At 48.6% G+C, this 12,230-nt stretch overlaps 2 protein-coding genes across 34 annotated transcripts in view; one reads left to right on the top strand and one right to left on the bottom strand.

Annotated features, from left to right (window-relative positions):
* Nucleotides 1–637: 637 nt before the first annotated feature.
* On the bottom strand, nucleotides 638–8,159 carry LOC135320840 (GDP-fucose protein O-fucosyltransferase 2-like). Of its 6 annotated transcripts, none has more exons than XM_064483898.1 (5): nucleotides 7,924–8,138; nucleotides 6,302–6,538; nucleotides 4,065–4,166; nucleotides 3,043–3,172; nucleotides 638–1,445 (listed from the first exon to the last, which is right to left on the bottom strand). In XM_064483898.1, the coding sequence occupies exons 1-3, from the start codon at nucleotides 8,120–8,122 to the stop codon at nucleotides 4,159–4,161; spliced, it is 444 nt and encodes a 147-aa protein (XP_064339968.1). In that variant the 5' UTR covers nucleotides 8,123–8,138; the 3' UTR covers nucleotides 638–1,445; nucleotides 3,043–3,172; nucleotides 4,065–4,158. The 6 variants fall into 6 exon arrangements, with proteins under 6 accessions (XP_064339968.1, XP_064339967.1, XP_064339964.1 ...); XM_064483897.1 differs by having other exon boundaries at nucleotides 4,000–4,166; nucleotides 7,924–8,137; XM_064483894.1 differs by lacking the exon at nucleotides 4,065–4,166 and having other exon boundaries at nucleotides 3,043–3,100; nucleotides 7,924–8,143.
* A 159-nt stretch (nucleotides 8,160–8,318) lies between these two features.
* Nucleotides 8,319–12,230, top strand: part of LOC135320848 (uncharacterized) — a 59,595-nt gene continuing 55,683 nt past the window's right edge. For 17 of the 28 annotated variants that reach the window (XM_064483957.1, XM_064483935.1, XM_064483934.1 and 14 more), the window contains exons 1-2: nucleotides 8,319–8,500; nucleotides 9,927–11,058. In XM_064483957.1, the coding sequence (XP_064340027.1) occupies nucleotides 11,017–11,058 (42 nt within the window). In that variant the 5' untranslated portion in view covers nucleotides 8,319–8,500; nucleotides 9,927–11,016. Of the gene's footprint in view, nucleotides 8,601–9,926; nucleotides 11,059–12,230 lie in introns of all 28 variants that reach the window. The other 11 variants (XM_064483941.1, XM_064483940.1, XM_064483936.1 and 8 more) reach the window with 11 other exon arrangements.

Genomic DNA, 12,230 nt, shown 5'->3' with positions numbered 1-12,230 from the left:
GGCCCCACCCCCGAGGGGGCACTGGGTCCAGTGGAGCGTCCAGCCTGGTTCCCCGCCAGCCCTTAGGGCTTTGGTGGGGCCTGGAACATCAACTACCCTCCCCTTAGGGGCCCGTTTGTCCTTTCCAGCCAACAGACCTAGGTCATAAGCACTTTAACTCACCTGAGGGTGTTTTCCTCACTTCAGGGGCAGTGAGGACGGGGCTTCTTCACACTCCAAGTGCCCCAGGTCTGGATGCAGACAGTCTGGCTCTCCCCCAAGTCCTGCAGTTCTGGGCCACACCTGCTGCTGGTCACAGTCTGTGCTGTGTTCTCTTCCAGGACAAGGGGTGCACTCTGACCCCCGCCCCGCCCCCACCAGCGGTGGCAGAGGCGGCGGACAGGCAGGTGAGCTGGGGCCTGAGACCGTGCCCGCAGGTCAGTGCCCCAGAGGCCGCTGGTGACTAGAGGGGCCACGGGGCAGAAGGCAGCATGGGATGGGAGGAGGAGGAAGGTTCAGGATAAGGAGATGAAAGGGGGAACGGACAGCACTGTGAGGGCCTCGGCCATGAAAGGGAAGAGAAATCACAGTGACAGCTGGAGCGGTGTCGGCGTTAAAAGCTGCGGGCTGTTTTTTTTAATTTTATTAATTACCGATATATATTGACAGATTTCTTATTTTATTAAAGATTATGTTCCATGTCATATAACAGGATAGAGTATGTTATTATTTATTAAATAATACATAATAGAAGATATACTAGCATATTATCTTCTGTTTATTTTTTAGCAGATAGTATATAATACATATGTAGGTGTTTATACACATAATATATAATTCATGCATCTATATAATATATAACCCATAACAAATAATGTAAGATTATGATTAATATATAATATAACAAGATTACATAACAATAATTATGTAATATTACCCATTGTATGTCTTGGTTCATGACACATTCTCATCTTAGGTGCCTGTCAGAGGTATTTATGTATTAAAATTAATATTATAAGACACAGTTATGAACCTATCACCCAGCATCATAACAGGAATATTGACAGTGACATACTGTGTCCTCTTTCCCTATCCTGCTCTTGGCCTTTTCTCACAGGAAGTAACCAGCATCCTGAATCCTGGCTTACCCTTGCCTTGTGTTACTTTCACACACACAACATTTAAGATCAGTTAAAACAAATGAACTGCAGGTACATGCAATGAAGTGGATGAATCACACACTCCATGTTAAATTGAAAAAGTAACCCCTAGAAGGTAGCCGATAGTGTGCTATGCTTTTAACTGTGTATATATATGTCAACTAAACTCACTGAATTAAGAACAACTACAGCTAGAGTCCAGGTGGGAGAGGGACAGATAAAAGGTGAGGTGAGCAGGTTTGCTGCAGGTGAGCGAGTTCCTTTCCAGTGACATGTCATTCTCTCTGAAGCAGGAGGCAAGGCCATCTGCTGGGAGTCAGGGAAGAGACAGAGGGAAGGTTAGAGGTGTGCAGAGAGCAGAGAATGTTGACACCACTGAGTGATAAGTGGGGAAATGTGCTCACTAGAGAAATCCTGGAGGATTGCCTGGCAGCGGCAACATGGTGGGCATTGATTTGTAGTCTTGGAAATCTGTGCTGGGAGAGCCTGCTGCCTGCAGGCTCAGAACAAGTAGAGCTGGGTGAACCGAGATGGAAGTCGGCCTGGTGAGGAACTGAAAAGGTCAAGGCTCAAGGGGGTTTTGTCTGTCATAAAGAGAGTGCTGACTGTGGATGCAGAGCTGGAAGGTGGGGAAGTGGAAGTAAGAGGAACGTGGACAGGCAGGAAAGCAGAGGAGTCAGCGCATGATGCCCCAGTGAGGGTGAAGGAGGGCCAGGGAGGCTGGTGGAGAAGAAGCTGGACGGCTAGAGGTGGGCACTTAAAGGAGAGAGGCTGGACCTTGGGTGGAGACACGCCCGGGTATGAGCCCGGGGGTAGGGTGAATGGGGGGTGGCTGGCTCAGGCTGACAGAGAAGAAGACCCTACAATGACCATACTGGGTGGTGGAAGGAGAATGAACTTTGACGTCTTGATGGTAGGAGGCGAGGCAATACAGAGCTGGTGGTCCAGGTGCTCCTGACTGAGGCAGATGAGCAGGGAGGCCAGGGTGGCAGGCACTGCTAGGAAAGGATCTGGGTTTTCCATGTGCTCCCACGAGGGGAGGAGCAATCATCTGAAGGTGGAAAGTGAGCACAAGGAGGCCAACCCAGGCTCCTGATCAAACGGGGGTTGTTAAGGTGCAAAGCGTCAACTCCAGTGATGGTGGCCCAGGAAGCAGGGACCACGGGTGAAGTGAGGGGGCACTCAGAGAAGAGAGGGAGAAGAGTCTTCTGGGTGTAGGGGGAAGAGAGGCCCCAGGACAAAGGAGCACAGAGGCACAGTGATGAGGATGGACTGGCTCTATGGTGACACTGCAGGGATGGCTGGATCTTTGTCCTGAGGGCTTAGGTTGGGGGGACTACTGGCCTCATGAGGATCCCCCTCTCAGCAGCCTGGACAGAGGCTCTCGCTCCTGAGAGCTGTGTGGCCACCACTGTTCCCGGAGGGGCTCTGCCTCCATCTTCTCTTATCAGACTTTCCTGCCCAGCCCCCGACCGCCAGCGAGGGAGCCTGGGCCTCGCAGCTGTTTGCCGTGGAGGGACACAGGCTCCTCGGAGGAGCAGGCGGATCTTACTTTGCTCCGTAACCCAGGGCCTAGCAAAGCGCCAGCCCATGTGTGGGCCATGTAGGGGCTCGGATACTTACTATACTAACTCAAAGCAGTAGAATTGCAGAGCTGGAGGAAGTGACCACTGAGCTCACAGAGTTCACTGCCCACACCCCCATTCTACAGATGAGGAATCAGAGACCAAGCAGTGAAGCAGCCTTGGCCAAGGTCACGCTGCTCGTAAATGCTGGCCTGTGTCGGGCATGCCAAGTGATGAGCTGCAGTGAAGGGGCTGAGAGGGGTCTCTGGGTCCAGAGAGCTCGGGTTCAAGTCCCAGCTCTGCCATTTATTAGCCGTGTGACTAATGAATGTCCTTACCTTTAAAGTGGAACGCATAGTGGTGCCAACTCATTGGGTTGTCATGAACACAGCGTTCCTGGAACAGCAGGACAGAGTTCTGTAAGGGTTTGCTGTTGCTTTGGTTATGATTATTATCACCAAGTGAACCCTGAAATGAAGAACAAAGGCAGCAAGAATTTTTATTTTAAAGGAGTTTCAAATCCTCTGATGAATGCTTCATTTCATCTATTCAAGTTTTCATTTGACCCTTATTAACAACTACACAATGGATGACTTTTGAGGCAATCTTGCTTCATGTCTTTAATTCTCACTAACGACACAGGCTATTTAACAGGCAGCAGTTTCTTTTCCAGGAAGAGGGACAAAAAGTTAAAAATGACTCAGTGCCTCTCGGTCCCCAGTGAGTTGGTTGTGACCTGTCAACCCAGCTTTGGGGAAGTGCCTGCTCCCCCTGGGCCCACTGAGCTGCCCCGCAGCCTCCAAGGGGTGCCGTACCCCCACACGAATCCAGTCTCTTGGTTCCTATCTTTGCTTCAGATCCCTCAAGGACTGCCCATGCCCCAGGGCCCCATCTGCCCCACCAGCCTTGGCTGCTGGACTCCAGGACACCATCCTGGGTCTCAACCATCCCCTGTTCCTATGACCGCCCCACTACTCTACATTTTGTCCTTCAAGTGTGGGCTTCTGTGGCTCGCCACACAGCAGGGGTCTCCCCGTCCTCCACCTTGGGTAACTGCATCGTCCTGCACGGTGCCTAGGGAACCCGTGTGGAGGCAGGAAGAATACAGAACAACAGGTACTCAGAGGGGCTGCCTTTCCCACTGCAGGGGCCCTAGAGAGCTTTCTCCCAGCTGGTTATTCACAGGCGCTGAAGCTGTGGAATCTCGATCTCACCAATTTAAAGGGCATCATCACTAATTACAAAAGCAATCATTTCTTCAGTAGCAAAAGGAGAAAAGACTTTGTGTTCCCCACCTCCAACTGTTTTCCTCCACCTTCAGATGTTTCTCATCTCTGGGCAAGGGTAGAATGCAACTCACAGAATATTATTTTTCAATGTCTTTTCCCACTCTGAAGATTGCTTTCCCAGAACCGATGAAGGCTAGAATGGTTTAGCTTCCCTGGACTGAGGATTCAGAGGCCTGGGGGGAAGGTGGGAGGGGGAGGTGAGATAACTCAGCAATATTGAACCTAACAGAGACATTAAAAAGTTCTATTCTAAACAGAAAGGAAGCAGGATGCTATAGAAACAGGAAAACCATAGTTGGAAATGCAATAACGAGTTGCAAGAGAATAAACATAAAGATGTAAAAATGAAAAAGGACATCAAAATAAAAAGAGTTGGGAATGGGAGAGGGGAGCAAGAAAATGTAGATTTTTTTCTTTCTTTTTTTTCTTCGTTATTCTTAGGATGTGTTGGAGCCTACGTGATTATCAGTCTAAAGGAAATAGATATAGTAATGGGCTGATATATTTGAAGAATAAGGTAACCACAAATCAAAAGCATACATTAGAGTCGCAAAAAAACCAAAAAGAAACAAACTCAAAATGGCTTAAAGACTTAAATATTACACACGACACTATAAACTTCTCACAAGAAAACATAGGCAAAACATTATTTGACATACATCTCAGCAATGTTTTCGTAGGGCAATCTAAGTAACCCAAGCAACAGAAATAAAAGCCAAAATAAATAAATGAGACCTAATTAAACTTATAAACTTTTGCACAGCAATAGAAACCATAAGTAAAACTAAAAGACAACCTATGGAATGGGAGAAAATATTTGCAAAAGATGAGACTGACCATGGCTTAATTTCTAGACTATATAAATAGTCCATACAACTTAATAAGAAAAAAATAAACAACCAAATCCAAAAATGGGCAGAACAACTAAACAAGCAATTCTCCAATGAAGACACACAGATGGCCAATAGGCATATAAAAAATGCTTAATATCGTTCAATTATCAGAGAAATGCAACTCAAAACTACAATGTTATCATCTCACACCAGTCAGAATGGCCATCATTCAAAAGTCCACAAACCATAAATGCCGGAGAGGCTGTGGAGGAAAGGAAACCCTCCTACATTGTTGGTGGGAATGTAGTTTGTTGCAGCCACTGTGGAAAACAGTATGGAGATTCCTCAAAAGACAAAAAAAAAAAAAAAAAAAAAAGGCTTATCACCTAATCCAGCAATCCCACTCCTGGGCATATAACCAGAGGGAACCTTCATTCCAAAAGATATCTGCACCCCAATTTTCACAGGAGCACTGTTTACAATGGCCAAGACATAGAAGCAACCTAAACATTCACTGACAGATGACTGGATAAAGATGCGGTATTTAGATATAACAGAATATTACTCAGTCATAACAAAGAAGGAAATAAGGCCATTTACAGCAACATGGATGGAACTGGAGATTATCTCACTAAGTGAAATAAGTTAGACAAAGACAAGTATCATATGATATCATTTATATGTGGAATTTTTAAAATAATGATACAAATGGACTTATCTATAAAACAAAAAACAGACTCACAGACTTATAAAACAAACTTAGGAGTTTGGGATTAACAGATACAAATTACTATATGTAAAACAGACAAACGACAAGGATTCACTGTAGAACACAGGGAAGAATATTCAGTATCTTGCAACCTATAATGGAAAAGAACCTGAAAAAGAATAGACTATGTATATGTACAACTGAATCACTATGCTGCATACCTGAAACTAACAAAACAGCTGTATAACTGAAACTAACAAAACATTGTAAATCAAACACATTTCAATTTAAAAAAAATTGATAAGCTCTAAATACCTTTATTCAAAGAAAATCTTGAACTCTTCCCTCTTACAAAATTTAAAATGGGTAGCTTGAGCAGGACCAAATTATACTGGATGGGCAGTTACATATCTTCTCCAGCACGTGGCCCATGCTACACACACATCGTGTTTTCCTACAGGTAAGAACAGCCCTGACTGCACAGCGAGCGACTCTTTCTGGGACAAGGGCCTCTGTGGCAGTGGCCTCCTTGTCACCGCTGCATCTCACCAGGAGGCCAGGGTTTTCAGAGGGGAGGGGACATAGAGCTCATACACTTCAAATTGACTTCCCGAAAAAACTATGGAAAAACCAAATTCACCTGCAGTGTAGGAAACATGAGCAGGGCCCCTAAGCAGACCGACAAGCCCAAAGTAAGATGGCCCGATGTTCAGATCGGAACCAGAACAAAGACCACCTGGCCCCAGTTAAATGACCACCACCTCACCTGCAACGAACTGCTCGTACTCAATGTCAGGGATGTTTCTGTTGAGACTTGGGAGGTCAAAGGAGTCGGACCAGGGATCGGGGCTCTGCCAGTGGTAGAGGTGGCCCCAAGGGAATAGCACCAGTACCGGCTCCTCCATCTTCAGCAGGGTCTTCAGGAGGAAGGCAATGTGGATGCAGACGTTCCTAAGGAGGTTGAAGCCCTCTGGAGGGTTGAAGTCACACAGAAGGTACCTGGCTGGGAGCAAAGGAGAGCGGGTCTTCAGGGCCAGGCCTCTGCACAGGAATCCCGGCTTAGATAGAACAGATACAACGGGAATCCCTGCACAGCCCATGGCCTAGACTCCAGACACATTCAGCAGCTTCTGGTTTGTAAAGTGGAGGCACTGCCCACCCATCTCCATGTGGCCAATTACTTCAAGTCCGGGAGCAGTTGCGGAAGACATCTTGGCATCCGTCTAACACCACTAAGCACCCGACTAGCATCTGAGCACCCGTTCTCCAGGGGCTCTCAAACTTCTTGTTCTACAGAACCCTATACACTCTTAACAATTACTGAGAACTCCAAAAGGCTGCTATTTATGTGAGTTTAATCTATCACTATTTCCTGTGTTAGAAGTTAAATAAGAAGTTAGAGAAAGTGTATGAATTCACTTAAAAATATTAACAATCTACTGTATGTTACCATTAATACTCTTAAACAAAATATATTTCTATTTTTCAAAAGAAAAATCATTAGTGAGAAGAATAGCAGTGATTTTAATTTCTGCAAATCTCTTTTGGACTGGTGAGAGCTGAATTCTCCTATCTGCCTCTGCATTCCCTGTTTTGTGATATCGCAGGCCAGGTTTTCCCTGGAAAACCCCGCAGGAACTCGGGAGAGCAAGAGTGTGCAAAAGGCAGGTGACATCCCGGCGTTTCTATGAAAATGGTCTTGCACCTCAGGGGCCTTGGATACACTTTGATAACTGTTGCCCTATCCAAGGCGAGACTCTTCTACACAAGAGCCAGGCAAGGGTCCTGGATTCTGTAATGAGTTACCGCCAAAACACCCCTCCCTTCTCTGTGTGTTTCTCACAAGCTCCATTACTGCAGATGAGGATGTAATCCTCAACTGGGGCCTCTAATCCCAGAAGACTGCTAACTTCAAGAGGGAGGGTCCCATCTACCATCCCTACACCCCGCATAGTTTATTTTGAGTCAAGCCCTAGATAACTGCTTATCGGCACTGACCCTTGTGTCTTTTTCCTGAGGTTGACTGAAGGAACCAACATCTGGATGGAACTGAAATTTCCCTGCAGATAAACAAGGCTGATAAGCCACCCCATTCCAACATCTGATTCTGGGGCTCTTCAAAACCCGGGTAAGGCCCCGCTTCATCTAAGATGGGTCCTCCGCCTGCCCTTCCCGGGGGGTTCTGGGAGGCCGCGGCCACCAAGGGCGACCCAGACTCGCGGCCCCAGCCCCATTGCCTGAGGGGGAGGAAAGCTTGAGGCTGTGCCCAAGCCCTGCCCCGCCCCGCCCCAACACGCTCCCCGGCACCACAGCCCTCCCCGGCCACCGCCCCAACCCCGATCCCACCCCGGTTCATGTCCGCCGGCCCCGCCGACGGCGCGGACGTACGTTTACCGTCTGTGGGACGCCGCCCCAGACAGGATGTCGGCCGCCGACTGACCAGGCCAGAACTAGTCGCCCGGCCGAGCAAGCCGCCATCCCCAGCAGCAAGCACCGCCATGGTCCCGGGCAGCTGCACACTTCCGGAGCCCGCTACCCGCCCCAGAAGCGCACGCCGGCCCGCGCAGAGCGTGGCGCCTGTAACCATGGCAACTCCGCGGGGCCCTCCCCTAGCGCTTGCGTCGTGCGTCCTCCCGAGTCTAGTTGTGCGAGGGCAGAACTTGCGGAGCCAATGGGAGCCAGGGCGCAGCCAGGACGGGGGTGGGGGGAGGCTTATGGGACAGCTGGGCGGGGCCGGGGAGGGCAGGGCCGCCCGGAAGTCCTGACCTGCAGGTAGCGCCGGCCGGAGGCTGGGGCGTTGCTGCCACCAGTGGGCGGGGCAGCGGGGCAGCGGGGCGGGGGCACCCTCACCTGTCCGTGTGTGGGGATCAGCCTGGGCTCCGTGGCCTCCGCTTGCACCGGACGTGGACCCAGGCTACCGGTGGGCAAGATAGAGGACTGAGCCCAGGCACGCACGGCTGGCCAGGTAGGGCACCTGAAGTGCAGATCCGCCAGGCCCGCTGCCGGCCTTGAATACGCGCTGCTAGGCAGTTTCCAAGAAGACGGGATCTGTCATAAGAGGGGAGGTAGGGCTTGGGTACCAGATGTCGGGTTGGGTGCAGTCTCACAGGAGAGCCACGGTGAGAGGGCGCAGAGCGGCCCCTGTGTTGGCGGGGCTAAGAGTTTGGGGTATAGGGTCGGGGTGGTGTGTGCCTTTCTCTGTGGTCTCCTCACTCCAGAGCAAGGGGCTCTGCTTCCCCCCTCCCCTCACTGCACTCCCTGCCTTCCCCAGCACCACCTGGGGTGTGGTCATGTCGAGGCAGGGAAAGCCCAGGGAAGGGGCTCATTCAGGGGCAGGGGCCACTCTGCAGGGATGCTGGACCTGACAGCAATGCAGTGCTTCGGAACTCCCCTGGGCTGGGTTTCTAACCAGTGGGATGGAAGGGCCTTTCCTTCCTGGGGTGCATTTGGGGGAACTAGATACGTCATGAATGTCAGCCCTGAAAATGGAGGCTGTGCTACATCCATTCTTGGAAAGAAAAATCAGGCCCTTCCAGCCCAGGTGACTCAGAAAGTCAGTCAGCAATGTTCGGGGTCCCCAGTTTAGGCTTTCAAATAGAGCTGAGCGGCTCAGGAGGCCAGATCCCTGTCCGTGGCTCCAGGAGTAGGCTTTCTGCTGGGGGACAGGATCCTCACAAACACCTGTGTCTTTGTGGGTCACTCCCCTCTGACAAGCTGGGAGGCAGGGTGCAGTTGTGGGAAATCGTGTTTCCATGAGGAGAGGGCCACCAAGTGGTGGGGGCACAGGAGACAGTGAGAAAGAGTCCCCTAGCCTTTCTGGAATCAAAAAACTGGCAAATGTGAAAAAGTGCATAATTTGTTTTATTGAACAGGCTGCTTATGTACGTTTGGAGGGCCAGGTTCAAGGACTCTGCATCCCTCCAGGACAATAGCCTCAAGAGAAGAACAGACAGAGCAGGAAGAGATGTGGGGTTTCTCCCAGGAATGAGGCAGAACAGGGATTTCTGCAGATTTGCAAGGAGACCCCGACCGCTGAGCACCGGGTTACAACCCCACGTGACCCTTGTCGTGTTTGGCTTGGGCTCTGGGTCTGGCCTGATCATGTATTCTTCCAGCTGAGTTCCAGAAATTCAGAGGGTAGACTTAGAGAGGCTGCGTTTGGAACCCGGTGTGGAGACGGAGGTTCCTTTATCCTGAGTCCCCTCAGCCTAATCACTGTAGCTGAGTTCCAACACCACCCAGGCCCCCAGGGTGGCCGTGGAGGGAGAGCAAGCCTGGCAGGTGACCCAGGGGTCCCACTGCTGTGCCCCTCCCTTATCTTTGTTCCCTTTCACCCCGGAAGGTGTGATTGTCTCATGTCATGGTGACAAGCCATCTCTCTTCTCTGTCAGGTGGGATCCCCACCCCCGCTCAGCCTTCTTTCTGCATGGATGCTGAAGGACCAGGCTCACTTGAAGTTCTGAGTTTGAGCAGTAAGGTGGAAACAAAGAAACCAATGGAAACAAAGAAACAAGTCATTGTGGCAAAGCTCCCCACCACAGAGAAGCTGCCCTGAGTGGAAGGGAGGGTGTGGGCATGCCCATTTGTTTCGTGTCTCCCAGTGCTCTTCGCTTTCTTATTGCAGACCTGCATGGTTACAACAAAATGATCTGCAAAACTGAAAATATTTACTCTCTGGCTTTTACAGAAAAGGCTGACCAGCCTCTGGTTCCCGTACCGGTCAACTGATTGGAGTACCTTTCCAGTTTGGAAACATCTGGGCAGGCCCAGGTTTGCAAAATTCTTTAAGAGTAGTTATGGAGTTTTGCTTCTAAACATTTTTATGGCTGTATACTTCTGAGCTGAGGTTGTGCTGTGTAATTCTGAGCCGGGATTTTCTCAAACTGTTTCTTATTTCTTATACCGGACACCCCTAAATTCCAAGGGGAATGGGATGTTAAGGAAGCCATGGAGTTTAGGAAAAAGATACAGATTTCATTTCCATTTAAGCATCGATGTATCTCCATCCTAGGCAGTATCGGTTCTGTGGTATTGATAGGGGAACTAAATAGCAACCAAATTTATAGAAAATAGTGGGTCATTGGGTACACAAGTTCTTCTTTTCAACATTTTTGTAGTGTTTGCAGTTTAAGATGACCGTTCCTGAGAAACAGGCAGCCTCTTAGAATGAAATAGCATTTTCCCTGAACCATACTCAATTTTTATTTCGTAGACAGCAGGAAGGGCAATCACACATCCAACACTTGGGGACCTCAAAGATAAAACGTAACTTTCTGGGAGCACACTCCCCCCGTCTCCCTCTGCTCTTTTCACTGTCCCATTGTCCCTGAAGGCTCTTTTGTATCTTCTGCTCATGACTCCAGTAACTCTTCCTTCTCGTCCCTCAGCTGGTAAGTTTACTTTTCTACTTTGACCAAGCAAACTGAAGCCAACAGAAGAGAACTTTCACCAGCAACTCCCAGCACATCCGCTCGCCTTCTGATGTCTGTGACCTCACTCTCGCTGCCCCACCTCTTATTACAGGTGACATCGAAAGCCAGATCATCCAAAAGTCACCAGGGGGCCCATCCATACAATCTTCTCCGGGCTGTCACTCCCACATCCATCCTCTCTGTCACTACCTCATCTATTTTGTTCTCCTGCTAGTTGGCTCCTATCAGTATATAAAAGTCCATCCTCTTAAAAGAAACAAACAGCACTCCTTGACTCTAATTGGCCCCCACCAATTGCCACCCCATGTCTTTGCAGCAAATCTTTAATGAGTCGTTTAAACTCACTGTCTGCATATTCTCTTGAGCCATTCCCTTTGGCACCCACTCTGGCTTTCCCCCTGATCCCTCGCTCTATGGAAACTGCTCTGTCAAGGCCATCAGTGACCCCACGTTGCTAAATATAGTGGTCAGTTTTTAGTCTTCATCATGCGTGGCCCTTTGGCAGCATTTGACCCAGCTCTTCCATTTCTCCTCCCCCGTGTTCCTGCTTCACTTGGCCTCCAGCCCATCGCTCTGCTTTCGATCCACTGGCTGGTCTTTTGCCAACGTCTCCTCTTTTTTCCAAATATTTACTGCGAATGTGCCTCGGAGTTGGGTCCTGGGTCTCTCCTCTATCTCACTGCTATACTTTTGGTGGAAGCAACCAGACTTGGAAATTGACATGCCATCAATTTCTCGATTTGTCCAAAACTCCCTGATTGGCCTTTTCCATTTGGAACTCTCTCCCTGATACTCATATTCTTTTTCTTTCATTCATCTTGCTTTCACATTCATACATATGTTCTACTGTGTAAATTACTTTTCCAAATTTTGAATCAGTCCATACATATCATGTGAAATGCTCAGATCTCTATTATTTCCACTAAGATGCTTATTCTACCTTAGAACCTTTCTGCATTTCTGTATTTATGTCAATAAAGTGAATAGTATTTCTACAAGCCTCATAGTTAAACAGTGTGTTTGTTTGGGGCTACTATGTAACATGAAATAATGATACATCAACATAGTCCTTTTTCATTTAATTTTATGTAACACCAAGATGAGGTTTTTGCACTGAAGACTGTTTCATTGAAATTTTACCTACGTTATGGACAGTCAGTTTATGTGAAAGCCCTCATTTCTCCCCTTTTCTGATATATTTTCCATTTGGCTATTATAACATATACCTTGGCATGAAATAAAATTCCAAATCCATTCACATAA

This window comes from Camelus dromedarius, unplaced genomic scaffold (assembly GCF_036321535.1).
Source record: "Camelus dromedarius isolate mCamDro1 unplaced genomic scaffold, mCamDro1.pat HAP1_SCAFFOLD_185, whole genome shotgun sequence".
Classification (NCBI taxonomy): Eukaryota; Metazoa; Chordata; class Mammalia; order Artiodactyla; family Camelidae; genus Camelus; species Camelus dromedarius.
The sequence above is the reverse complement of the archived record's forward strand: the minus strand, read 5'-3'. Positions and strand labels throughout refer to the sequence as shown.